We start from the raw sequence: 25,187 nt of genomic DNA on the forward strand, positions 1-25,187 counted from the left end.
TTTGGACGCTAAGGGCAATTTAGCATGACCAATCTACCTAACCTGCACATCTTTGGACTGTGGGAGGAAACCGGAGCACCCGGAGAAACCCACACAGACATGGGGAAAACGTGCAGACTCTGCACAGACAGTGACCCAAGCCGGGAATTGAACCTGGGACCCTGGAGATGTGAAGCAACAGTGCTAGCCGCTGTGCTACCGTGCCACCCATATAAATAAAGATATCTTACTGCAATTGTGCCTTGATGAGAGTGCACCTGGAGTATTGTACATAGATTTTGTCTCCGGAGACAAAAACCTTACTACCGAAGAAGTGTAATAAAGATGCACCGGACTGATCCCTGGAATGGCGAGATTGCCCTGTGAGAAGAGATTGAGGAGGCTGGGCCTGTATTCTCTAGAGTTTAGAAGAATGAGAGCTCATTGAAACATACATTTTTTTTACAGGGCTCAACAAGACAGATGCAGTCAGAATGTTTCCTCTGGTTGGGGATCAATCTTAGAATAAGACTGAGATTAGGACTGAGATGAGGAGGAATTTCTTCACTCAGAGGGTGGCAAATCTTCGGACTTCTCTACCCCAGAGGGCTGGGGAGACTCAGTCACTGAGTATGATCAAGACGGAGATTGCTAGATTTCTAGATGGTGAACACATCAAGGGATGTGGGGATAATGCTGGAAAATGCCATTGAGGTAGAAGGTCAGCAATGATCGAGTTGAATGACGGGTCAGGCCCAAGGGCCTGAATCACCTACTTCTGCTCCTATTTCCTGTGTTCCTACTTTTTCCGATAGTCGATTTATTTAATTAAATGCATTTTTAATTGCCCAGCTGCCATGGTGGGATTTTAACTTCGGTCTCTGGACCATTAATCCAGGTCTCAAGAATACTAGTCCAGTAAAATAACTGCTGTGCTACTGTACCTCTCCAGTGTTGACACCGCCAGAGTATGTGGATCTGAGGAGGAAACCAAATTTGCATGGTATCTAAGTGCCCATGCCACTAATAGCACTTCTTGAGTTTCCACCTGCACCATTCTGACAGGAATTCCAGCTTCAACACTGTGTTTGGCTTCTGGTGAAGATTTCAAGGGAGCTTGCCACAACAACTGAGGAATTTCCACAATACATTTGCAGACCTAAATGGAAAACATAATGGTTTTTGTCATGTTTTATTACTGTTAGTCTTGTGTATTATTGACTGTCATCCCAAAGTGATATGTTATAAGCAATCTGACAAAATTCCAAATTTTTTTTTAATGTGTTCGCAGGTAGGCCTGTAAAGAAACCAACACCACAAATAGTTTCAGGCCCCCCAAAAGTGCATCAAGCTGCAACTAACCTGACGGTTCAGAAGGTACAACTACCTGTCACATTCACTGTTGAAGATTACAATCAAAGCAGGCGTCTTGATTCAAAGCCTTTTCAAGAAGGAGGTCAGAAGACCCATTTAGCCTTTGAGCCAAGAACAAGTGCTGTCGTAACTACTGGGATTCATCTTGTGAAAATTGATATTGATAAACTTGGGGACGATGTAGTCACTCAAAACCACAGCGTGGTCCCAAGTATTAAAGCAAGGCCTAGTGATGAAGCAACTGTAAAAACATCAATGGAACATAGTACAAGAACTGAGATACCTGCAGCTGAACACAGGGTGCAACCTCCAGTTGGACGCGATGAGGATCTGAAAATGGACATAATGGTTTTAACTGCCTCCTCCAGACCATCAATCACACAAGAAAGTCAAAGCACAAGTACTCCTGCCCAAAAGAAAGAAAAAGTTCAACCTGGCACACAAAGCACGTTGTTAGCAGAAATGGATATTGTAACGGTAGAAGATGAAAAACTGAAATTATCTATAGCTGCCAGCACTGTGAGAATGGAAAGTTCAGAAAAAGACTCTGAAACTAGCAGACAACAAGAGAAGAAGGAACCCACCAGTGGCACAACACAGACAACAACTGGCGCCTTAAAAAGAACAGTGGAGCATGTGAGTGAGATTACTCAGTCAGTGGAGGGAGAGGATGACAGGACAATGTTGTCAGTGGGAACCATGTCATCGCCAACCACTGGTAAACTGCAACTAACCGAAGGAACACAAATCACTGGTGTTTTCATATCTTATTCAGAGGCTGAGGGACAAAAGCTAGAACCTGAAAAAGAGCCTGAGAAAATAAGTGTAACTGCTACTACTACAGGAGCTAGCATCAATGAAACAACTTTGACACAGCAGAATGAAGTGAAGATTGCAGATTATGAGAAAATAGAAGGTAAAGGTGATGAGAAATCTATTATGTCATCAGTGGTACCAGTTTCGATGGTACATGAAGCAGTGTCTGCTAAACATGATACTGGAACAGATTTGACTCCAGTGGTAACTGATGACCTTAAATTTGAATGGAAGAAAGAGCAGGACATCAAGAAAGAGGTGGGTACCTCCACACAAGATATCGGCATCATTACAATCCAATCCGTAACAACTGAAGAGAAAGAAGCCAAGCGTTTTGAAAAACTTACCTCAGAAACAATAGTACCAGAAATCAGTCCATCAACTGTTGCACCTGTAACTGGTACTGTTGTAGCCCCAGGGACTATCAGAGCAATAACAATTGAGTCGGAGACAATTAAAATCGAAGCAGCAACTATTTTACCACCATCTTTTTCTACGATAAAACCAACTGACTCTGTACCTACAAAAGCAAGCTTTGCTGAATTTGAAGAGTCTTCCATTTCATTACCACACACCAGTAAAAGATATCAGGCAGAGCCAAGTTTGGAAGTGGAGCCCTTTTCTTCAGAAATAGTGTCCAGTAAAGGTTTTGAAGACATGGGCACTCAGGCTATTTATACTGAGGCAACTAAGTTAATTGAAAGATCAACAGTCCATGCAGTCCCCTTAGAACCTCAACAATTTACTTTACTGTCCACTTTGCACCATATACATAGCACACCAGAAAGCACTGTGAAAGTTTCATCACCAAAATATATTGGTGAAGGCCCCAAAGATTTGACTACTCATCAAACTAAGGCCATTCAGGCAGTGTCAAAGTCGACAATGCCTGGCCAGATAGAGGAAACTACTGTTTCTGCTATATTATCCTTAGGGGTTCCCATAACTAAATATTTACATGGGAGCAGGACATATGAGTCCAGTGAACTTGGAGAACCAACCATAACTGAAGGTCCTTTGATCCAGGAAATTCAGACAGTCTCAGATGCAGCTAGAGAATCAGAAAGTGACACAAAATATATTGATAGGGTAGCTTCTGTAAGTCATCAAACAGATGCAGACAAGGAAAATGAACCAGAATATGTCACAAGTCTTTTGGGAAAAGAGCATACTATTACAAGCTCTAAAGTAGAACCAGATGTTTCCACTGTTGAACCTGACAGAAAAGTCGATATGGCAACTCAGTTACCACAGAATGAGTTCACACCTTCTACTGCACCAGAGACAACCACCACTGTTCTGAGTTCTCAAACAAAAGTTATCGAAGAAAGTCAAAAAATCCACTTCACTGTACTTGATGATAAAATAACATTTGAGACGCCATTGACAGCAACTGGGGAGAAAAATCTGACATATGATATGATTGCAACCATACAAACATCAGAATCAAAAAGTGAAGGTCATATTACTGCAGTGATAATGCCACAGAAATTGGTGCCTGTAAATGAAACTCACCCAGTAGGACCAATGCATATAGATTATGTGGGAACAAAAGTTGTGCCCTTAGTTACTCTCTCGAATACAATGTCACTTACCGAAGGTTCCACAGTGGCAAGCCCCCAAGAAAAACTAGAAGTGAGCACCGTTGAAAAGATTACCATTGAGCATGTGAGCACTGACGCTCATGCATTGGGTCCAGGCACTGAATTACATCCAACCACCCCACCAACATCAACATTACCCACTAAGGTTGAGGATGAACCAGAGAAAGCAACACCCTACCACCCTGTCTTTATACAAGCGACCACTTTAATCCCTAAGGTTGAAACAACCATTTCTGTAAAATATCCCACTTCCGATGATGTTGAGAGGAGTCCTGATAAAGTAAGCTCTGTAATAATTACTGAAATGTCTAAAATTACTGAAATACCTCAATTGGAACAAGGAATTTCCACTTTCCAGAATGAATCAGTTCTTACTTCCCCATCCTTATCAGCAGAAAAGACAGAGGGTGCATACACCATGGAAGAGACCACAGCTATACACAAAGAAAACATAACAAGCTATCAAACCGTAGGACCTACTGATATCAAAACAGCAACCACTGTACCCATCACCACAGCACAGATTAACATAACTTCAACTGCACCTAAAATGTTGTCAACAGTCATGAATCCTACTGCTGAAATTAGACCTGGTATTGGTGTTTCTATTACTGAACCTGAAATGTTAACTTCTGCGAAACCCAAGCGATTAAAAACAAGTGCAACTCCAATTATTAATGAAAATGAGCCTGGTGAGACTACAGCCGAAGAAACTGTCATTATTGGTGAATCAGTTACACAGCCTCCAGGTATCTCGGAGGTTGATATGATTGGCAAAATGTCACAACCGGACATCGATTATGAATATTTCACCACACAATCATCCAAAACAAAATTGGTATCGACAACCTTTAAACCTTCTCTTGCATATACTAAACCTGCTGAAAAGGCTGTGGAAGATTCAACAATTTCCACTGTTTCGTCATCAACTAGAGCTTCCCCAACTCCAGTAGAAAGCGAGGACCAGCAGAAGCCTCTGGTTATTGAAGAAAAGTTAATTGCGAATACTACAGTGGAGGAAACCCCACATGATCAAGGTAAGTTATTTTTATTTGCTATTTAAAAATGTATTCATACGAATATATATTTGCTGTAGTTGGGGCAAACTATTGTGTCTATTAAGGGTCAATTGTTAACATTTTACTAGCGATTGGTGGCATTGTGATTTTGCTGTATCTCAACCTCTTATCCCAGAATTACTATGGTGGTGATTGATGTTATTCAAAATAGGTAGAAACCTAAGAATGTTGAAATCCAATTTTACCATAGCCATTATACGTCAGTATGGTATGCTGTGAAATTGTTTTTATACTCTACTATCTGAATGCTGTGGCTTTTGCATTGTTCCTTCTTAAATATATAAATACAATTGTCACAGTAGATATAAAATCTTTAAATTGCAGTAAATGAGTGGCTTGTTGGCAGAGTGATGGAAGCAATTCATTGTAATTATCTTTTTCATGTGGATTTCAAAACTTTTCTAAAAGGCGCTACTGATAAACAAGATATTCTTGGGTTTATTTTAATTAACAGTGTTCCATCTTGTAAAAGAACGATGTTAAAGTTATGTTGCTGGTACTAACTTAACACAATGGTAGTACACTTAAGGCTGTAGGTGATGAATTCAAGCTTGATGAAACGACTGAGTAGATAAATGACACTGACACTTTAGTTCAGGACTGAACAAATGTTTCATTGTTAGAGGTAACATTTTTCTGGAGAAAAAAAAACAGGACTTTGTCTGGCTGTTCAGATGACTGTAAACTATTTATGTTTTACTCTGAAGGAAAGCAGATAATTCCTTCCATCACCAAACAGAATGCTTTAGCTAGTCACTCATCTAATTGCAGAACAGGGGACTTTCTTACATGCAAATTGGCTGCAGCGTTTATTTAACAACAGCAGAGACTACACTTCAAAAATAATTGATGAGCTGTGCAGTATTTTGGAATGTCCTGAGGATGGAAGAGATGCTATACGAGTGTAAGTTCTATCATTCCTTATGCTGAGATCTCAGCACCAGCAGGGAGATCATGCCAGTTAGCGATCTCTAACACTGATCTCATTGGAGAATGTAGGGACTGTGGGTGGCCCTTCAATTTGAAGTGGGAGATGGTGGTGTGGCGGTAATGTCACTGGACTAGAAATTCAGAGGCCCAAGCTAATGCTCTGGGGATACAGGTTCAGATCCCATCATAATAGCTGGTGGGATTTAAATTCAATTAATAAAACCTAGAATTAAAAACTAGGCTCAGTAATATTGAACATGAAACTAGCATTGATTGTTGTTAAAACCCATCTGGTTCATTAATGCCCTTTATGGAAGGAAACCTGCCATTCTTACCCAGTCTGACCTACGTGTGAATCCAGACCCTCGCAATGGGGCTGAATCTTTTGCCTCTGAATGGCCCAGCTAGCCACCTAATTCAAGGGCAATTAAGGATAGGCAACAAAGAGTGGCCTAGCCAGGTATATTGCTGATGCAAATTGCCCCACAGGCCAGAAAGTCCACCTGTGGGATTAGCTGGTCCGCTCCCTAAAAAGAGAATAAATAGTACGGAGGTTGAAACTGGCAATTTGTAAGAGAGTTCTTTCTTTGTTGTGACTCAGATCTTGAATCAATACCCCACTACTGCTGAACTCAAGGTCAGTACACCTTTCCTTCTGATGGTGCATCAGCCTTTTGAGGGGTTGAGGATTTGGGTACTCTAAACCTGCGGATTCCAAGGTTTTAAGTCCTGGCCTTTTTGCATTTGGTGGCTTTGTTTGGGGTGGATTAGGCTATTGCAATGTGCCAGTGGCCCAGCATAATTGGGTGTAGCAATGCTTACAGCTATCACAGGGAATCTCTGCTAGCATTATGGCAGGAAACTACTGGACGCGTTGAGCAATTTCATGGCCAATGTCTTAGTGAAGGCTAACTAGGTCATTACTGTAAAATATATTTCAGTTTCATATTTGCCAATGGACTCTTATTAATCTGTTTCTTTAAGTTAGGTTCCGAGGCTATGGTCCATTCCACACGGACAAAATGTTCCATTTCAAATGTTACATTAAATCTACCTTTACGCAATAATATACAAGTTACCTTTCAAATTGTGATATTACAACGACTGCATAACTTATGTTTTGTAGGGGCAACTGTCATTACTAAAGCAATTTTACTCATCCCAAAAAATCGATTATGATCAATTCTGTTTATTTCAATGAATTTTCAGTGCACCTCCAGTTGAGAAACCTACCTAGATTTATTTGTTTTTTAAATCTTTCCAGTGGCATTTTCAAAATTACTGCCTAGATTTATACTGGTATATCACAGATTACATCGAATATACAACACGGAAACAGACCATTCTGTCCAACTAGTCTATTCTGTATTTTATGCTGCACTCACGTCCTGTAGGAACTCCAATCCCTTATGTCCTCTTCCGGCCATTTCATGCCAGAGTATTTTAAATCTCCCATCTTTATAATTATGTTTTTACTCATTTTTCTGATTTGTTTGCATATTTCTTCCTCCCCACCTCCCGACTACTATTTATCGCCTACCCCTATTAGTGCGATTGATACTTTTTACTTTTTATCTCATTCACGTGGATTCTATTTCTGTTTTTCTGATGTCTGTATCACTTTTTACCATTGTGTTATTGCCAATAAGCACAATTACATCACTCATTTTTCCTCTCCACCATTTTAAAACATATTATACCCCGCAATATTTAATTCCAAGTTCAGATTTTTCTGCAGGCGTGGCTCAGTAACCACTACTATATTTAGTTATTTGCACTGCCTAGATACCACCAGATCCTTTGTTTTATTGTAGTCACTGTCTGCTTTAATATCTTGCTGATTGTGTCACCGTCTTTAAGGTATTCTTTGGCTTTCATTTCTTAATTGCGATGCTCGTGAAAATAAACATCGACTTTCTTTTACTCGAATCTTACAAGATTTACTCTCTGCAGTGATCATTTTGTTCCTGATTAGTAATGATAGATGATACAGAAATAAACAGAGAGTGAATCGAATAGAACCTGACCACAGACAATGTGGAAAGTTTATTCAAAAACGGACCCATTTTGTAATAATGTTGAAGGGGATGGGATGTGTCATGATATTCAAACACATATCACAACACACACATCATGATAGACAGACCAACAGACCAATTAGCACACATAACACGACAGCCAATCACAGACAAGAGCAGACACAGTATAAGACAAGAAACATGACAGCTGCTGGCCAGTCCATCTGGAGACAGGACAAGGCCAGGACCTCATTAACAAGACACTCACACAGTCACCACGTGCTGAGTACCAAGACAGATGTGTAAATAACTAGTTGGAATAAAACTGCGTTGTACCAATCGCAACCGTGTTGGTTCGTCTGTACCTCAGAGCACCCAACACCACAGGATGTAGAAAGCATTTCCCTGGAAGGGCAGGCAGTCTTGTACCATTGGGTTAATGGGCAGCCAGGCTCATAATGTTATTCCCACAGGCATCAACATGTAAGTGTGGTGGACTTAGAGGGGCTTAAACCTGCTTTAAGTGTGCTACTGAATTACCAAATTGCATATAGCTGCATATCATTCATTTATTTAATTTTACCATTATTCTCACAATTTAGTCCCATACGACCATACATAATATAAAATGGGTTGCGACTAAAGCAACAGAAGTGTAAACATTGCTTGAACTTATAATTTGCCTGCATCAAGGACTTTGCAAAAATACATTGCGTTGTTTTAATATACAGTAATTAACATCATTTAAATCTGTGAGATGGTTTCAAGTTTCACCTAATGAATCATGGCTTTTACTGAATGTTTATATTACACCATCCCTCGTTTGTGCTCCAGATGTGGTCTGTAATTTAATTATTCGATCCAACAAGCACTATCGGCTGGCACAGGCCTTCCCATGAAAACAAAACTCAATATTGAATTCCTCTAATCAGAGCATTTGGTATCCAAAGAGCTGAGTTCTGTTTAACATTAATGTAAAATCAATTGTACTTTGCTAATTGGAAGTTCACATAATTCGAGAGTTGTCCCAGCCCTTGGAATGTGACATTGAACATGATTGTAGGAAGCTTTTCCAAAAACAACTGATTTCTCAAAAGTTGTTGCTATGCACGGGATTAGTCGGCATGTTGGGTTCTGTTTTTGATCAGACTCTTGAGGGGTCTTAACAATAATGAAACCCAAATCAAATCGAAACATGGAGGGTAAATGATCCAGACCTGTTGCATTCTCTCGCAGTTAATATTTCACAGAAAAGGCACTGCTGATAACTGAAGTGTAGACTTCCATAGGTTGTACCCATTGATGTTTAATTTTAGAAATAAGTTCTAACTTTAACGAAAGAGCTAAAAGATTGTGTGCAAATGCATGCTTTTCATCTAAATTTACACCGATGAAAGGGATTCAGAATTTTATTGTTCTGTGAAGAGGAAAATAATTGTAATTTGAATCAAGTCACTGATGTGTTGGGTGTTCTGGATCACATACATGTCACCAACACTTGAAGTAGTGCAACACTATTTTATTAAAAGGTTAACTATTTAAACATACTTGAACTGTGGGTAAATACGATACTAGCTTTAACTAAAGACCTTTGCCTTGTCCTAACCAGTCGATGCACTCAGCACATGGTGAATGTCTGTGCTGCAGGCTGTGAGCTCTGTGCTCCTAGCTAGCTGCTACTCGAATGAGCGGGAACTCTGATGCCCCCTGTCTTTATAGTGCATGTGCTCTCACTGGTGATTGGCTGCGGTGTTGTGTATGTTGATTGGTCCCACTGTGTGTCCATCAGTGTGTGTTTGCACCATGATATACTGGTGTATATTATGACATATCCCCTTTTATATAAAAAAAATGTGCCTGTGTGACAATAAATAGTGTGTGGTGAATGTTCCTGACTACGTGTGTGCGAAATATTTACAGGACTATGTACATAAAACTAAGCTATTTACATGGGAAGGTGCCTGATGCAGAAAAAACAGTGTGTCACACAAATAACGAGATGAACACTATATTCAAACCCCTTGAACGATTAAACGGAAGAACAGAACAGACCAAAGAGTCCATTAGTGCACAAAGTTCACAAATTAAGTCTCTGAGGTGGGCGACGAATTCTGGTTGACCGCCTCAAGGGTGGGTCAGGAGCCACCGGCTGAGGAGCGGGCTGGACTGCGTCAGAGTGAGGAGGATGCAGAGTAACCGGAATCTCCGCATAGTCCAGGTCAGGGACAACAGGAGGGCATGGCACTGGCAGAGGATCACGTAGCGAGCGCGGAACGAGACGAAGGGCATGTCGATTACACCGCAGAATGGAACCATCCGGTAGACGAACCAGGAACGAGCAGGGAGCCACCTGCTGAAGAACCACAGCAGTTGCAGACCAGCCACCCTCCGGAAGCTGGATGCGGACGTTGTCATCCGGCGCCAGAGCAGGGAGATCAGTTGCCCAAGCGTCATGCGGCGCCTTGTGTTGTGCACGAGACTGTTGCATCCGCTGAAGGACCGGAATGTGGTCGAGGTCTGGGACGTGAATGGACGGCACCGTGGTCCTGAGGGTGCGACCCATGAGCAGCTGGGCTGGCGACAGGCCCGTGGAGAGTGGGGCCGAACGATAGGCCAGCAAGGCGAGGTAGAAGTCGGATCCTGCTTCGGCAGCCTTGCAGAGGAGCCGTTTGACGATGTGGACGCCCTTTTCTGCTTTGCCATTGGATTGGGAGTGCAGGGGACTGGATGTCACATGCACAAAGTTGTACCTGCTGGCAAAGTTGGACCATTCCTGGCTTGCGAAGCAGGGGCCATTGTCCGACATCACAGTGAGTGGGATGCCGTGACGAGCAAAGGTGTCCTTACAGGCACGGATGACTGCAGACGATGTGGTGTCGTGCAAACGTACCACCTCCGGGTAGTTTGAAAAATAGTCTACAATCAGAACATAGTCCCTGCCCAGCGCGTGGAACAGGTCAATGCCGACCTTGGACCAAGGGGACGTGACCAACTCAAGGGGCTGTAGGGTCTCACGTGGTTGGGCCGGCTGGAACCGTTGACAGGTGGGGTAGTTGAGCACTGTGTTGGCGATGTCGTCATTGATGCCGGGCCAGTACACAGCCTCTCGGGCCCGTCGGCGGCACTTCTCCACGGCAAGATGGTCCTCGTGTAGCTGTTCCAAGACAAGCTGGCGCATGCTGTGCGGGATCATGATGCGGTCCAGCTTCAGGACACCATCGACTACCGCCAGATCGTCTCTGATGTTGTAGAACTGCGGGCATTGGTCCTTGAGCCACCCGTCTGTTAGGTGGCGCATGACGCGCTGTAGCAGGGGGTCAACCGCAGTCTTGCGGTGAATTTGGACGAGGCGTTCATCCGTGGCCGGTAGATTGGAGGCCAAGAAGGCCACATGGGCACCAACCTGGTAGACGAATCCCGCTGGGTCACAAGGGGTGTTGACTGCCCTGGACAGAGCGTCGGCTATGATCAGGTCTTTGCCCGGGGTGTATACGAGCTGGAAGTCGTAGCGCCGGAGTTTGAGCAGAATGCGCTGGAGGCGAGGCGTCATGTCATTCAAGTCTTTTTGTATTATATTGACCAGCGGGTGATGGTCGATCTCGACGGTGAATTGGGGAAGGCCGTACACATAATCATGAAACTTGACGACACCGGTCAAAAGGCCCAGGCACTCCTTTTCTAACTGCGGCTAGCGCTGTTCCGTGGGGGTCATGGCGTGTGACGCATATGCAATGGGTGCCCATGATGAGGCCTCATCGCATTGCAGGAGCACTGCCCCAATGCCAGATTGGCTGGCATCGGTCGAAATGTTTGTCTCTTTCGCTGGATCTAAAAAGGCCAACACCGGGGCCGTGGTAAGTTTGGTTTTAAGTTCTCTCCATTCGCGCTCGTGGGCCGGAAGCCATTGGAAGTCTGTCGTCTTCCTGACCAGGTTCCTGAGAGCTGTGGTATGAGAGGCGAGGTTAGGGATGAACTCCCCTAGGAAGTTGACCATGCCCAGAAATCGAAGGACCGCCTTCTTGTCCTCTGGCTTTTTCATGGCTGTGATGGCAGCCACCTTGTCCGCATCCAGCCGCACACCCAACTGGGAGATATTGGGCGGGATTCTCCACTCCCACGCCGAAGTGGCCGCGCCGTCGTGAACGCCGTTGAGGTTCACGACGGCGCGAAACGGCCCCGATCCCGACCGATTCAGGCCCTGACAATGGGCCAGGATCGGGGCCGCGTCATCTACACGTGCCAGGCCTTGTCGCCCGCGTAAAGGCGGCGCCGCATAGATGACGCAGCCGGCGCCGCATAACAGGCGTCATCCACGCATGCGCGGGTTGGCCGGCGCCAACCCTCGCATGCGTGGTTGCCGTCCTCTCTAAGTCCGCCCCACAAGAAGATGTCTGACGGATCTTGCGGGGCCGCGGAAGGAAGGAGGTCCTCCTTCAGAGAGGACGGCCCGACGATCGGTGGGCACCAATCGCGTTCTACCCCACATTTGAGGTACCCCCCGGTGCAGGATCCCCCATCGCCCTCCCCTGGGAGGCCGCCCCCCCCAGCGTTCACGCACCGTTCATGACGGCAGCGACCAGGTGTGGACGGCGCCGGGGGGAACCCGCCGTTTTGGCCTGGCCACTCGGCCCATCGGGGCCTGAGAATAGCGGGGGTGCCGGTTACTCGCCATTTTGTGTGTCTCCGGCGATTCTCCGGCCTGCGGCCCGCGAAACTCGACCGGGCCGTTCCCGCCGCTTGGGAGAATCGTGGGAGGGCGTCGGACCGGTGTCCCGGGAAATTTTGGCAGCCTAGACGATTCTCCCAACCAGCGTGGGAGTGGAGAATCTCGCCCGTGGTCCCCTAGGAATTTGAGTTCAATCTGGCCAAAGGAGCATTTGGCTCTGTTGAGGCGTAGGCCCTGCTCCCGTATGCGTTTGAACACGCGCTGGAGGCGACTGATGTGCTCCTGTGGGGTGGTGGACCAAATGATTTTGTCGTCGGCATAGACACGAACACCTTCAATTACTTCCATCATTTGTTCCATGATCCTGTGGAACACCTCTGACGCCGATATGATCCCAAACGGCATCCTGTTGAACAATATCTGCCAAAAGGGGTGTTAAAGGTACACAGTTTCCTGCTGGATCTGTCGAGTTGAATTTGTCAGAAACCTTTCGCGGCGTCAAGTTTGGTGAAGAGCTTGGCGCGAGCCATCTCGCATGTGATCTCTTCGCACTTGGGGATTGGGTAATGCTCCCTCATTATGTTGCGATTCAGATCCTTTGGATCAATGCAGATTCTGAGCTCACCGGAAGGCTTCTTTACACACACCATGGAACTGACCCAGTCAGTTGGTTCTGGAGATCACTCCTTGGTCTTGGAGGTCCTGCAGCTGCTGCTTGAGGCGGTCCTTGAGGGGTGCTGGGACTCTGCGAGGTGCTTGCACCACAGGTGTGGCGTTCTGTTTGAGTAGGATCTTGTAAGTATATGGGAGCGTGCCCATGCCTTCGAAGACGTCGCGGTGCTGGTCAATGATGGCGTTGAGTTGCGCCCTGAAGTCAGCATCCTGGAAGGCAGACGTGTCCTCTGGAGAGAGAGAGTGAACTCTTTGAACGAGGTTTAGCAGCTTGCACGCCTGTGCGCCAAGCAGAGAGTCCTTCGAGGAGCCCACAATCTCGAAAGGAAGGATGGCTTTTTGTGACTTGTGCGTCACTTTGAGTTGGCATGAGCCGGTAGCAGGAATGATGTTGCCATTGTAGTCCAATAGCTGGCAGGCCGATGGAAGAATGGTTGGTTTGACACAAAGGCTTTGGAAAGCAGACCATGCCATGAGATTGGCGGAGGCACCAGTGTCCAGGCGGAATCGTATTTGGGACCGGTTGACCATCAGGGTGGCACACCACTCATCGTCTGGATCGATGCTGTATACCGACAGCGGCTGGTGTCTTTGCTTTGGGGACAGCCTGTTTTTCGTTACGACACCGACTCAAAAAGGCGCCTTCGGGTCCTCGGTGTCACTGCTGTGTGGGAGGTCCGCATCGGACTCGGTGACCGTGAGTTGAATTGCCCGAACATTCCTGCGAGGCTGGCTGAAGCGATATGAATTGGAAGGCTGAGCTGCTCGACAGCAGGCAGCATAGTGGCCAAGTCTTCCACATCGTAGGCATTGTCGAGATTTTGCGGGGCATTGCCGCTTTAAATGGGCGGAGCCACAGTTGCCGCACGTCGTGGCGTCAGCATGTTCGCTGCGCCACCGCGCATGCGCGGTGCGGTCATGCGTGGTGCCCGCCTGCGCATTACGTTCCTCCACGTCGCCGTCCCCTCGTTTGGTGCGTACAAGCGCGGGAGTCCATGAAAGGCGCGCAAAATGGCCGCCCTCATCCAGGCTGAGGCCCTGGAGGTGCTCAATCACTTGGACCCATTCCGCCTCGTGGGGACTTTGCCGTGCCGTTTCAGCCACTTGTATATGGGATCACCGACTGGTGGCATTTTTATGTAGGACACAGGTCTCGATGGCGGTGGCTAGGGTGAGTTGCTTTACTTTGAGGAGCTGCTGACGTCGGGGGTCCGACTGAACACCGAAAACGATCTGGTCGCGTATCATGGAGTCGGAGGTGGGCCTGTAGCTGCAAGATTGCGCAAGGATGCGGCGGTGTGTTAGAAAGGATTGGAAAGGTTCGTCCTTACCCTGCAAACGCTGCTGGGAACACGTAGTGTTCGAAACTTTCATTCACCTCTACGCTGCAGTGAGTGTCAAATTTGAGGAGAACCGTCTTAAATTTGAGGAGAACCGTCAAAGGTGAGAGAGTTGAAAATGTGGATGGAATGGTTCCCGGCCGTGGAGAGAAGAAGAGCAATCTTTCTGGTGTCCGAGGCGCCCTCCCTGTCCGTGGCTTCGAGGAAGAGCTGGAAGCGCTGTTTGAAAATCTTCCAGTTGGCCCCGAGGTTGCCGGCGATGCGGAGCGGCAGCGGCGGGCTGATGTTGTCCATGTTGCAGGATGACGGAATGCTGGCGGAAGGCAGATCACTTGCAGGTAGGTCTAAGAAGTGCTAGTATGCAACCACGCCTGGTATCATGATGTGTTGGGTGTTCTGGATCATATACATGTCACCAACACTTGAAGTAGTGCAACACTATTTTATTAAAAGGTTAACTATTTAAACATACTTGAACTGTGGGTAAATACGATACTAGCTTTAACTAAAGACCTTTGCCTTGTCCTAACCAGTCGATGCACTCAGCACATGGTGAATGTCTGTGCTGCAGGCTGTGAGCTCTGTGCTCCTAGCTAGCTGCTACTCGAATGAGCGGGAACTCTGATGCCCCCTGTCTTGATAGTGCGTGTGCTCTCACTGGTGATTGGCTGCGGTGTTGTGTATGTTGATTGGTCCCACTGTGTGTCCATCAGTGTGTGTCTGCACCATGATATACTAGTGTATATTATGACAGTCACCATGAAGCCAGAATTTGTATTGGAACTACGACAGGATATATTAATTCAGGATAAAATAGTGGAAGAGATAACCTGTGGGTGAATTATCCATTTGAGGTTCCCATGGGAGCGATCTGTCAACTCATTACAATTCAAAGCATTCACCAAGGTCTGTCAGGGGGGTGCAGGTTCATGCAGTATTTTGGCTACATCTGCTGAAGGCCATTAACTTGTTAGCACATCCAAGTTTTGAAAATTTAATCCTTTTAATGGTGCAGATTTATTATTTTATGTTTGACTGAACCAAACCACGGATGACATGATCCAATATTTATTTCTGATGCATTTGTGATCCCAACTTGGAGCTTCATCCCACAAAAGCATGTATTTAAAAGTTATCAGTGTTCATCATGCTCAAATTGCAATAAATGCTCCTGGGAGGTGGAACATCACAATGGGAAGGCTAATTCATAAAATCCAAAGTAGTTTCTCTTTTCTTTACCTGGAAATACTCAGCACATTTGGCAGCATCTGTGGAGGGAGAAAGAGCAAGGGTTTCAAGTCAGTGACCTAGTTCTGATGAAAGGTTAGAGACTTCTCCGCTCCCTCACGTCAGTGGGATTCTCCGTTCCCGCTGCAGTGGATGGAGATTTGGCAGAGCGCCACATTCTCCATCCTTGCTGGCGGCAGTAGCGAGCCGTACACACAACGGAGAATCCCAGCCAGAATGTTAACTCTTTAAATGGTAACTCTGTTTCACTCACTACAGATGCTGCCTGATCAGCGGAGACTTCCAACATTTTCTGTTTTTATTTCAGATTTTTTGCTTTTGTACGCGTGATATGTAGTGCAGTGAGTAGCGACCCTGTCTCTAAATTAGAAGCTCTGGGTTTAGATCCCACACCAGGAAGGTGTGTTCATTAGTGTGACCAAAGAGGTTGAGTATCAGTTTAGGAATCCTTCCAATGCACACCAATGGCAGGTGGTAAGAGTGGGAAACACACCTGGTCAGCCGTGCTTGATGTGGAACGGTGCCCCTTAAGCTATAGCCTCTGTCGACAGGTTAGTGACCTGTTACAGGCAAAAACTAACTATGGAAAGAGATGTAAGCAAGTCTGTCATATACATCACTAGGTGTGGGATGAGGAACAAACTCAAGTATGGGGCGGATTCTCACTCCCGCCAAACCTGTGTTTCCGGGTGCGGCGTGCCCACGCCGGTAGCAGGATCCTCCGTCCCGGCACCGGCCAATGGGGTTTCCCATTGTGCCCACCCCCACTCCCCATCAGAAAATCCGGTGAGCATGAGTGTGCTCCTTGCGAAGTGAAGGATGGAGAATCTCGCCCGGGGTCTGGTTTTACCCTCAGCAAACCTGCTGAACTCTGTAAAATTCAATTATCTTGTAATCTTGACCCACGTATGAAAATTGTGCACTATTTAAGGATGGTGAGACAGGGGAATCAGGAAATTGTAGACCAGTTAGCTTAACATAAATTTCCAGGATATTTAAAGCATGTAATTAAGGAGAGAAAAGTGGCTGAACATCCTAAAAATTTCAGCCAAGTTGAGAGAGGCAGCATGAATTTGTAAAAGATAGTTCATGCCTGACAAACCTGATCGAATTTTTGAAAAAATGACTGAAGTACTAGACAGAGGAATGTGTATGGATATTATTTATATGGACCTCCAGACGGCATGTTAGCTAAAACAGATGTTTGTGGAATTAAAGGCAAATTATTGATCTGGTTAAGAAATTGGCTGAGTGGTAAGAGACAGAGAGCTGGGATCATGGCACATACTCTAATTGACAGGATGCAACCAGTGGTATGCAGCCAGGCTTTGCATTCGGACCTCACCATTTTCCGTATTGAATAAAAATTTTGATTATGGGTTACACGCTGCAGCCGGGGTGCATTGGTGGTGGAGGGAGTGGGGGACAATCAAGGAGGCTGCTTTGGCTTGGATGGTATTGAGTTTCTCAAGATATGTAGGAGCTGCAGTGATCCAGACAAGTGCAGATTATTCCATCACACTCCTGTGTTTTCCTTGTCTCGGACGGGGAGGCTTTGGTGAATCAGAAGGTGAATTACTCCCCAGAGAACTGCTAACATCTGACCTACTCTTGTCGCTATGTTACATCACTTCATTAATGATTGAGAGTAAACTTGATGAGGCGGTAATTTTGTCAGATTAGGTTTGTCCTGTGGATGGGACATACCTAGGTAATTTTCCACATTGTCTGGTGAATGCTATAGTTGTATCTTTATTGGAACAACTTGGCTAGGGGCCACGGCTAGTTCTGGAGCATATTCTCAGTACTACAGCTAGGATTTTGTTGGGGATCACACAGTCTGTGTTCAGCGATCTGTGATATAATTTGGAATGAACCAAATTAGCTGAAAACTAGCTTCTGCGATGAGGGGAAGCTTAGGATAAGCCTTGAGATGACCATCCACTTGATACTTTGAAAAAATATGTATTTTTATTAAAATATATATTTTCATTAAACTTTTGTCATTTTATACCAAAAAATACAAAAAGTACAAAAGATAAAAACAATAGTTTGTATTCCCCTCTAACAGCTAACAGTGACCAATGAAATGTAATATAAACGGCTGCTATTTCCGGTAGAACTCTTCAATTGACCCCATCACGGTGTATTTGACCTTCCCAAGTGCAAAAATTCCATGAACCTACCTTGCAACTCCGAGGCACTAGGTGGCGTCACCAGCCTTGAACCCAACAGGATTCGCCTCCAAGCAACCAGTGGGGCGAAGACCAGGACATAAGTCCCAACACTAGGGCCTGGATTCTCCGTCCCGCCGCGCCAGATTTCTGATTCAGCACCCCGGCGGGATGCTCCGTTTCACCGGCTGCTCAATGGAGGGCAGCACGGTAGCATTGTGGATAGCACTGTGGCTTCACAGCGCCAGGGTCCAAGGTTCGATTCCCTGCTGGGTCACTGTCTGTGCGGAGTCTGCACGTCCTCCCCGTGTCTGCGTGGGTTTCCTCCGGGTGCTCTGGTTTCCTCCCACAGTCCAAAGACGTGCAGATTAGTTGGATTGGCCATAATAAATTGCCCTCAGTGACCAAAAAGGTTAGGAGGGGTTATTGGGTTACAGGGATAGGGTGGAAGTGATAGCTTAAGTGGGTCGGTGCAGACTCAATGGGCTGAATGGCCTCCTTCTGTACTGTATGTTCTAAAGTGTTCTAAAGAGTCTCTCATTGTGGGGCAGCCCCACAGCGTTGGGAACCCCCCTGGATTCAGGCAAAATGGAGCATCCCGATGGCAGAGAATCCAGCCCTAGATTACCAAATCCGGAGCATGGTCAGAAATGACCACTGCCGAATATTCCGCTTTTTTCTCCCCGGAGAGAAGAGTCCTACATATAACAAAGTAATCTATCTTCGAGCACACCTTGTGTACCGCGGGAAAAAACAAGAACTCCTTACCCCCAAGGTGCATAAACAGCCACGGGTCCATACCTCCTCTCTCCTCCATGAATGTGCCAAGCATCTTTGCTATCCTTGAAGGGGTCAATGACTTTGGCTTGGAATGATCCAACTTCGGGTCTTATACACAGTTTAAATACCCCCCAGAATCAGTTGGTGAGTGTCCAAATCCTGTATTGTGGTAAACAATCACCGTATCAAAGTTACATCATCCCAATTTGTGGCGTACACGTTTCCTAAGACTACCAACTTTCTCCCGCAGTGTGCATGCAACCATTATGTACTGACCCCCTGATCAGCCAGGACCTTCTCCATCTGGAAGCGGACCCATTTATTGATTAAAATCGCCACCACCACGGGCCCTGCTATCAAAGCCTGAGTGAAAAACTTGGCTCACCCTGGCCTTCTGCAGCGGCCTAGTTTGGTCCTGCACCTGCAAGTGAGTCTCCTGTAAAAACACCACACCGGCCCCCAAGCCCTTTAAATGAGAGAACATTCTCACTCTTTTCACAGGCCCACCCAGACCCTGTACATTCCAGATGACTAACCTTGTCGAGGGTCTCTCACCACCCTCCCTACCTTCAAGTCAGCCATTACCACCTTGATGAATCATCTCTTTGTTGCAAATTCCTAGGTCCCAGGCCCCTCTAAGCTGGCCACTGGCCCCACCCCAAGGATGAGACAAAGAAAATTCCCCGGCCACTTTTCACTTTCCACCCCTCTACTGCACTCCTCCTCCGCCCCCCCACCCAGTATCTCCACCACCCCACCCTCGAGCTTTCAGATTATCTGCCTCCTCAGCTAACCCCTGCCCGCTAAACAAACAAACAACGAGACGCATTGTGCCTCGCCAAAACTGGCCCAATGTGTAACAGTCCCTCCCCCCACTCCACCCCTGTTCACTAGCCACTCCTTATTACTAGTGAGGTGACCACCGCCTAAGGTCCCTGTCCCAAAAACCAACAAACAACAGAAACATAATCCTCCTGGCCTGTCCTCCCCAGACCTTAGCATCCTTCCTATACTCCTCGTCCTCTCCAAGTAGCCAATCAATCACACCTTTTCCAAATAAAAAGTAAGAAGAGACTTAACATCGTGGGCCGAAGGGCCTGTTCTGTGCTGTATTTTCTATGTTAACATACTATACTACAACATCTTCAACAAACCCACCCCTTTCATATAGAAAGTGTCCATCGGTCCTCCTCAGACCGGTCCCAATCGCTTCTCTTTAATGAAGGCCTTTGCCTGCTCCAGTGTTTCAAAGAAATGGGGCGAGATTCTCCTTCCCGGGATGCCTGGAATGTATTCCCTGATGGGACAGAGGGTGCTAATCCAAATGCGATGCTCTGACCCCCCGCTGGTGGAGTGAACAAGGTCCACGATGTGCGCTGGCAGGCGGATGTAAATAAATGCAAATGGGCCTTAATGAGCAGTCCACACAGAGGCAGTGGGAAGCAGCTTCGCTGTGGTTTACCTCTCTTGATGTGGTCAATCTTTGCAAACATTGGGGTTTCACCACTTAGGCCACTGAAGCGTGAAAGGATCTGAATGGATCAAAGCTGCAGATAGTTTTTGCAAGCTGTCAATCACAATCACAAACCACCACTGGAAAGCTCTGAATGACCTGCAGATAGTGGATGTTTGGGAACCAAATGCAGACACAGCTGCTCTTGAGGAATGGACATCCAAAGCTGCAAGGTGACTATTACAGCTATAACTCTTCCCACTGCCCCTGTCTGAACTGCTCTCAAGCTTCGAGACAGGGTCCCTTTTCTGGAGGATGGAGGGGAGGATCTGTGTGTCGGGGGGGAGGGGAGGGGTGGAATCTGTGTTTGGAGGCGGTTTCTTTAGTCAGGGGGTCCCTGTGGGGGGTCCCCCTATTATGAGAGTCTCTGGGGGGTCTACCTATTACAGATGTCCCTGTGGCGTGTCCCCTTTTTTCAGGCGACCCTGTGGGGTTTCCCCTATTACAAGGGTCCCTGGGGGTCCACTTATTACAGATGTCCCAGTGGGGGGGTCCCCCTATTACAGAGGTCCCTGGGGGATGGGGCAAGTCATGTTACCCTCGTGCATGGGGGAAGGGGAGTACCCAGGAAATCCGGGGGTAGAGGGCTGTTGTGTGGTGGGTGGGGGGAGAGGCCCAGTGGTCAGGACCAATTTGGATGGTGGCCGACCGTGAGACCTCGCTATCAGGCCGCCCACTTAAGTTAGCCGTCCAATAGCCGGATTCCCTGGGAATCCCTAGTATTCCACACCATGCAGAAATCTGTGGAACACTGAATTGTATCCTGCTTTATGACTGCAAGGAGATCGTAAAACTGGTGCAATTCAGCTGCGGGAGGAGTCTCCTAAATGGAGAATCCTGCCCATGGTCTTTCGAGTCCATCGTGGCTCTTAATCTCTCCAGGTACCCCACCCTGAGTCACACTACTTTGTTGCAGATCACCGGTTTTGCCTTATTGAAGGCCGCACGCCTTTTTACCAGCTCAGTCCCAATGTCTTGGTAGATCTGCACTGTGTGTCCATCCCAGTCAATATTGCGGTTTTTCTTGGTCTACTCCAGGACCCGTTCCTTCCTCTGGAAGCTATGAAATTGAATAATCACTGCCCATGGTGACTCATTTGGCCGTGGCTTTTGCCGGAGTGCTCGATGAGCCCAATCCAACTCTGGAGGGGTGAACTCTTCATCCCGTCCCACCAGCTGAGAAAACATCTCCGAGAAGTACTCAAAGAACAAAGAACAAAGAACAAAGAAAAGTACAGCACAGGAACAGGCCCTTTGGCCCTCCAAGCCCGTGCCGACCATGCTGCCCGACTAAACTACAATCTTCTACACTTCCTGGGTCCGTATCCCTCTATTCCCATCCTATTCATGTATTTGTCAAGGTGCCCCTTAAATGTCACTATCGTCCCTGCTTCCACCACCTCCTCTGGTAGCGAGTTCCAGGCACCCACCACCCTCTGTGTAAAAAACTTGCCTCGTACATCTACTCTAAACCTTGCCCCTCGCACCTTAAACCTAGTAATTGACCCCTCTACCCTGGGGAAAAGCCTCTGACTATCCACTCTGTCTATGCCCCTCATAATTTTGTAGACCTCTATCAGGTCGCCCCTCAACCTCCGTCGTTCCAGTGAGAACAAACCGAGTTTATTCAACCGCTCCTCATAGCTAATGCCCTCCATACCAGGCAACATTCTGGTAAATCTCTTCTGCACCCTCTCTAAAGCCTCCACATCCTTCTGGTAGTGTGGCGACCAGAATTGAACACTATACTCCAAGTGTGGCCTAACTAAGGTTCTATATAGCTGCAACATGACTGCCAATTCTTATACTCAATGCCCCGGCCAATGAAGGCAAGCATGCCGTATGCCTTCTTGACTACCTTCTCCACCTGTGTTGCCCCTTTCAGTGACCTGTAGACCTGTACGCCTAGATGTCTCTGACTTTCAATACTCTTGAGGGTTCTACCATTCACTGTATATTCCCTACCTGCATTATACCTTCCAAAATGAATTACCTCACATTTGTCCGGATTAAACTCCATCTGCCACCTCTCCGCCCAAGTCTCCAAACAATCTAAATCTTGCTGTATCCTCTGACAGTCCTCATCGCTATCCGCAATTCCACCAACCTTTGTGTCGTCTGCAAACTTACTAATCAGACCAGTTACATTTTCCTCCAAATCATTTATATATACTACAAACAGCAAAGGTCCCAACACTGATCCCTGCGGAACACCACTAGTCACAGCTCTCCAATTAGAAAAGCATCCTTCCATTGCTACTCTCTGCCTTCTATGACCTAGCCAGTTCTGTATCCACCTTGCCAGCTCACCCCTGATCCCGTGTGACTTCACCTTTTGTACTAGTCTACCATGAGGGGCCTTGTCAAAGGCCTTACTGAAGTCCATATAGACTACATCCACTGCCCTACCTGCATTAATCATCTTTGTGACCTCCTCGAAAAACTCTATCAAGTTAGTGAGACACGACCTCCCCTTCACAAAACCATGCTGCCTCTCACTAATACGTCCATTTTCTTCCAAATGGGAATAGATCCTGTCTCGAAGAATTCTCTCCAGTAATTTCCCTACCACTGACGTAAGGCTCACCGGCCTGAAGTTCCCTGGATTATCCTTGCTACCCTTCTTAAACAGAGGAACAACATTGGCCATTCTCCAGTCCTCCGGGACATCACCTGAAGACAGTGAGGATCCAAAGATTTCGGTCAAAGATTACTCGGTCGGCCTCGAGCCCTCCACACCCACTGGCAACCCCACCATTCTGAGATTTAATCACCTCGACCTGTTCTCCAAGTCCTCAACTTTTGACTTTAGGCCCTTGATGCTCTCTGCCACGAGCAGTATCTATCTCTGCTTCCAGCAATGCAACCTGCCTCTTATGCTGCGGCAAAGCCTCCTCCATACCCTTCAACATCTCGTCTTGCTCTTTCACACCTTTCAAAGTCTTGCACAGCTGCTCTAGGATTGGGCGCAACGTCTTTAAAGGAGGCTTTAAAAGACTCCTTCGTCTCTTTGCCTTGCCTCTCAAACTGCCTGTCCATCTGCTTCCCGAACTTTTCTAGTTCCTGGGCCAGCACCACAGCCAGCATGTCTAACCCAGCCACCTCCGCCATTTCCTCTCCTTCAGATTCCCTCGCTGGGCTACCATCCTGGGGTTTCTTCCAAGTGGGCTTTTTTGATGAGACTTTTGACATAGCTCCGTTGAGTAACTGCTATCTAGTTCAGCCAGTTGGGTTTGAAACTAACCCCCCCCGCCCCCCGAAAAACAGGCAAAAGGGATCGCAAAATAAGGACCTGGGCTGGAACCACCTTTCGTGCATCTTGCTCTTACATGACATCACCGGAAGTCCTCCACGTGACACTTTGCCTGAACATTGTTGCAAAGCTTTCAATCTTTTGCATTTTTTATTCATTCCATGAGATGTAAGCATCACTGACTAGGCCAGCATTTCCTTAATTGCTCTTGAGGAGGTGGTGGTGAGCTGCCTCCCTGAACCGGTATTGGTAGAGAGGGAGTTCCAGGATTGTGACCCAGTGACAGTGAAGGAATGGAGATTTATTTCCAAGTCAGGATGATATTGGATGGGAACTTCCAGCTGGTGGTGTTCCCATGTGACAGCTGCACTTGTCCTTCTAGGTGGTAATGGGTTTGGAAGGTACTCTCCATGGTGGCTTGGTGAGTTCCTGCAGTGCATCTTGTAGATGGTACACTCTGCTGCCATTGTGCTTCTTGAATATATTGTTGGAGCTGCACTCATCCAGGCAAGGAGGGAATATTCCATTACACTCCTGACTTGTGTCTTATAGAAGGTGGGGAGGCTTTGGCGAGTCAGGAGGTGATAAGTTGACCTCCTAGTTTCGGTCTGCTCTTGCAGCCATAGTATTTATATGGCTAGTCCAGTTCAGCTTCTGCTCAATAGTACCCCCCCCCCACCAAGATGTTGACAGTAGGGAATTCAGTGATGGTAATGCCATTAAATTTCGAGGGGCAATGTTAGATTCTCTCTTGTTGGAGATGGTCTTTCCCTGGCACTTGTGTGACACAAATGTTATTTGCCACTTGGACAGTTAGACAGGCAAGGCTTGTGTCTGCTGGAGTTTAGAAGAGTAGGAGGCCACTTAATTGAAAGGTTTAAGATTATGAGGGGTCGTGATAGGATGGATGTGGACAGCATGTTTCCCCTTGTAGGAGAATCTAGAACTTAGTGGGCTAGACAGCTGGTTTGTCATGCAAACAAAGCCAGCAGCACGGGTTCGAGTAAGCCGGACCGGCTTACTCGAACAGGCATCGGAATGTGGCGACTAGGGGCTTTTCACAGTAATTTCATACTTGTGACAATAAAAGATTATTATTATTATTTCATCCTTGAAAAGTCCAGCTCAAACTTTTAGACTGTATAATTCTTAGCTTTCCCACTAATGCAAATAAATTCTCTCTGCCGACCCTACCTGTTCATCTGAATATCACGGAAACTTCGATCAAATCACACTCAGTCTTCTCAATCCCATGGAATACAAACCTACTTGGGGTAATCTTGTCTTGTAATTTAAACTTCTGAGTCGGGAAAACATTTTCAGAAATCAAGGGCACCTGCGAGTGTTCAATGTTGATGCTAATAAAGCAGATTTTGTGTTTTCTAGATGTTATAACTTGCCTGGATCCTATTGGCGGGGGACAATTGGTTACCCCATGTTCCTTGGGGAATATGAGCTCCTCCAATGGGGCGGGGGGGGGGGGGGGGGTGGGGGGGGTGGCGGCAATGCGAGGCAATGCGAGCCAATCATTAGCAGTGCAGCTGCATAAATAGAATTGGCCAGTGTAGCATCGGCTAGAGAGGGAACCAGTTGTGAACTCTGGCACTGTGTACATATACTTGTAAGTTACTTTCTGTTTGACTCTACAAATGCATGCTAGATTCTTTTTTTTTCTCCTTTTTAAAAATAAATTTAGAGTACCCAATTCATTTTTTCCAATTAAGGGGCAATTTAGTATGGC

General features: G+C 46.5%; 1 protein-coding gene across 3 annotated transcripts in view; it reads left to right on the top strand.

Annotated features, from left to right (window-relative positions):
* Positions 1 to 25,187, top strand: part of LOC140429353 (uncharacterized) — a 272,337-nt gene that overhangs the window by 76,827 nt on the left and 170,323 nt on the right. For all 3 annotated transcript variants that reach the window (XM_072516214.1, XM_072516215.1, XM_072516216.1), the window contains exon 8: positions 1,271 to 4,810. In XM_072516214.1, coding sequence (XP_072372315.1) covers positions 1,271 to 4,810 — 3,540 coding nt within the window. The remainder of the gene's footprint in view (positions 1 to 1,270; positions 4,811 to 25,187) is intronic.

Source organism: Scyliorhinus torazame, chromosome 9 (assembly GCF_047496885.1).
Source record: "Scyliorhinus torazame isolate Kashiwa2021f chromosome 9, sScyTor2.1, whole genome shotgun sequence".
NCBI lineage: Eukaryota > Metazoa > Chordata > Chondrichthyes > Carcharhiniformes > Scyliorhinidae > Scyliorhinus > Scyliorhinus torazame.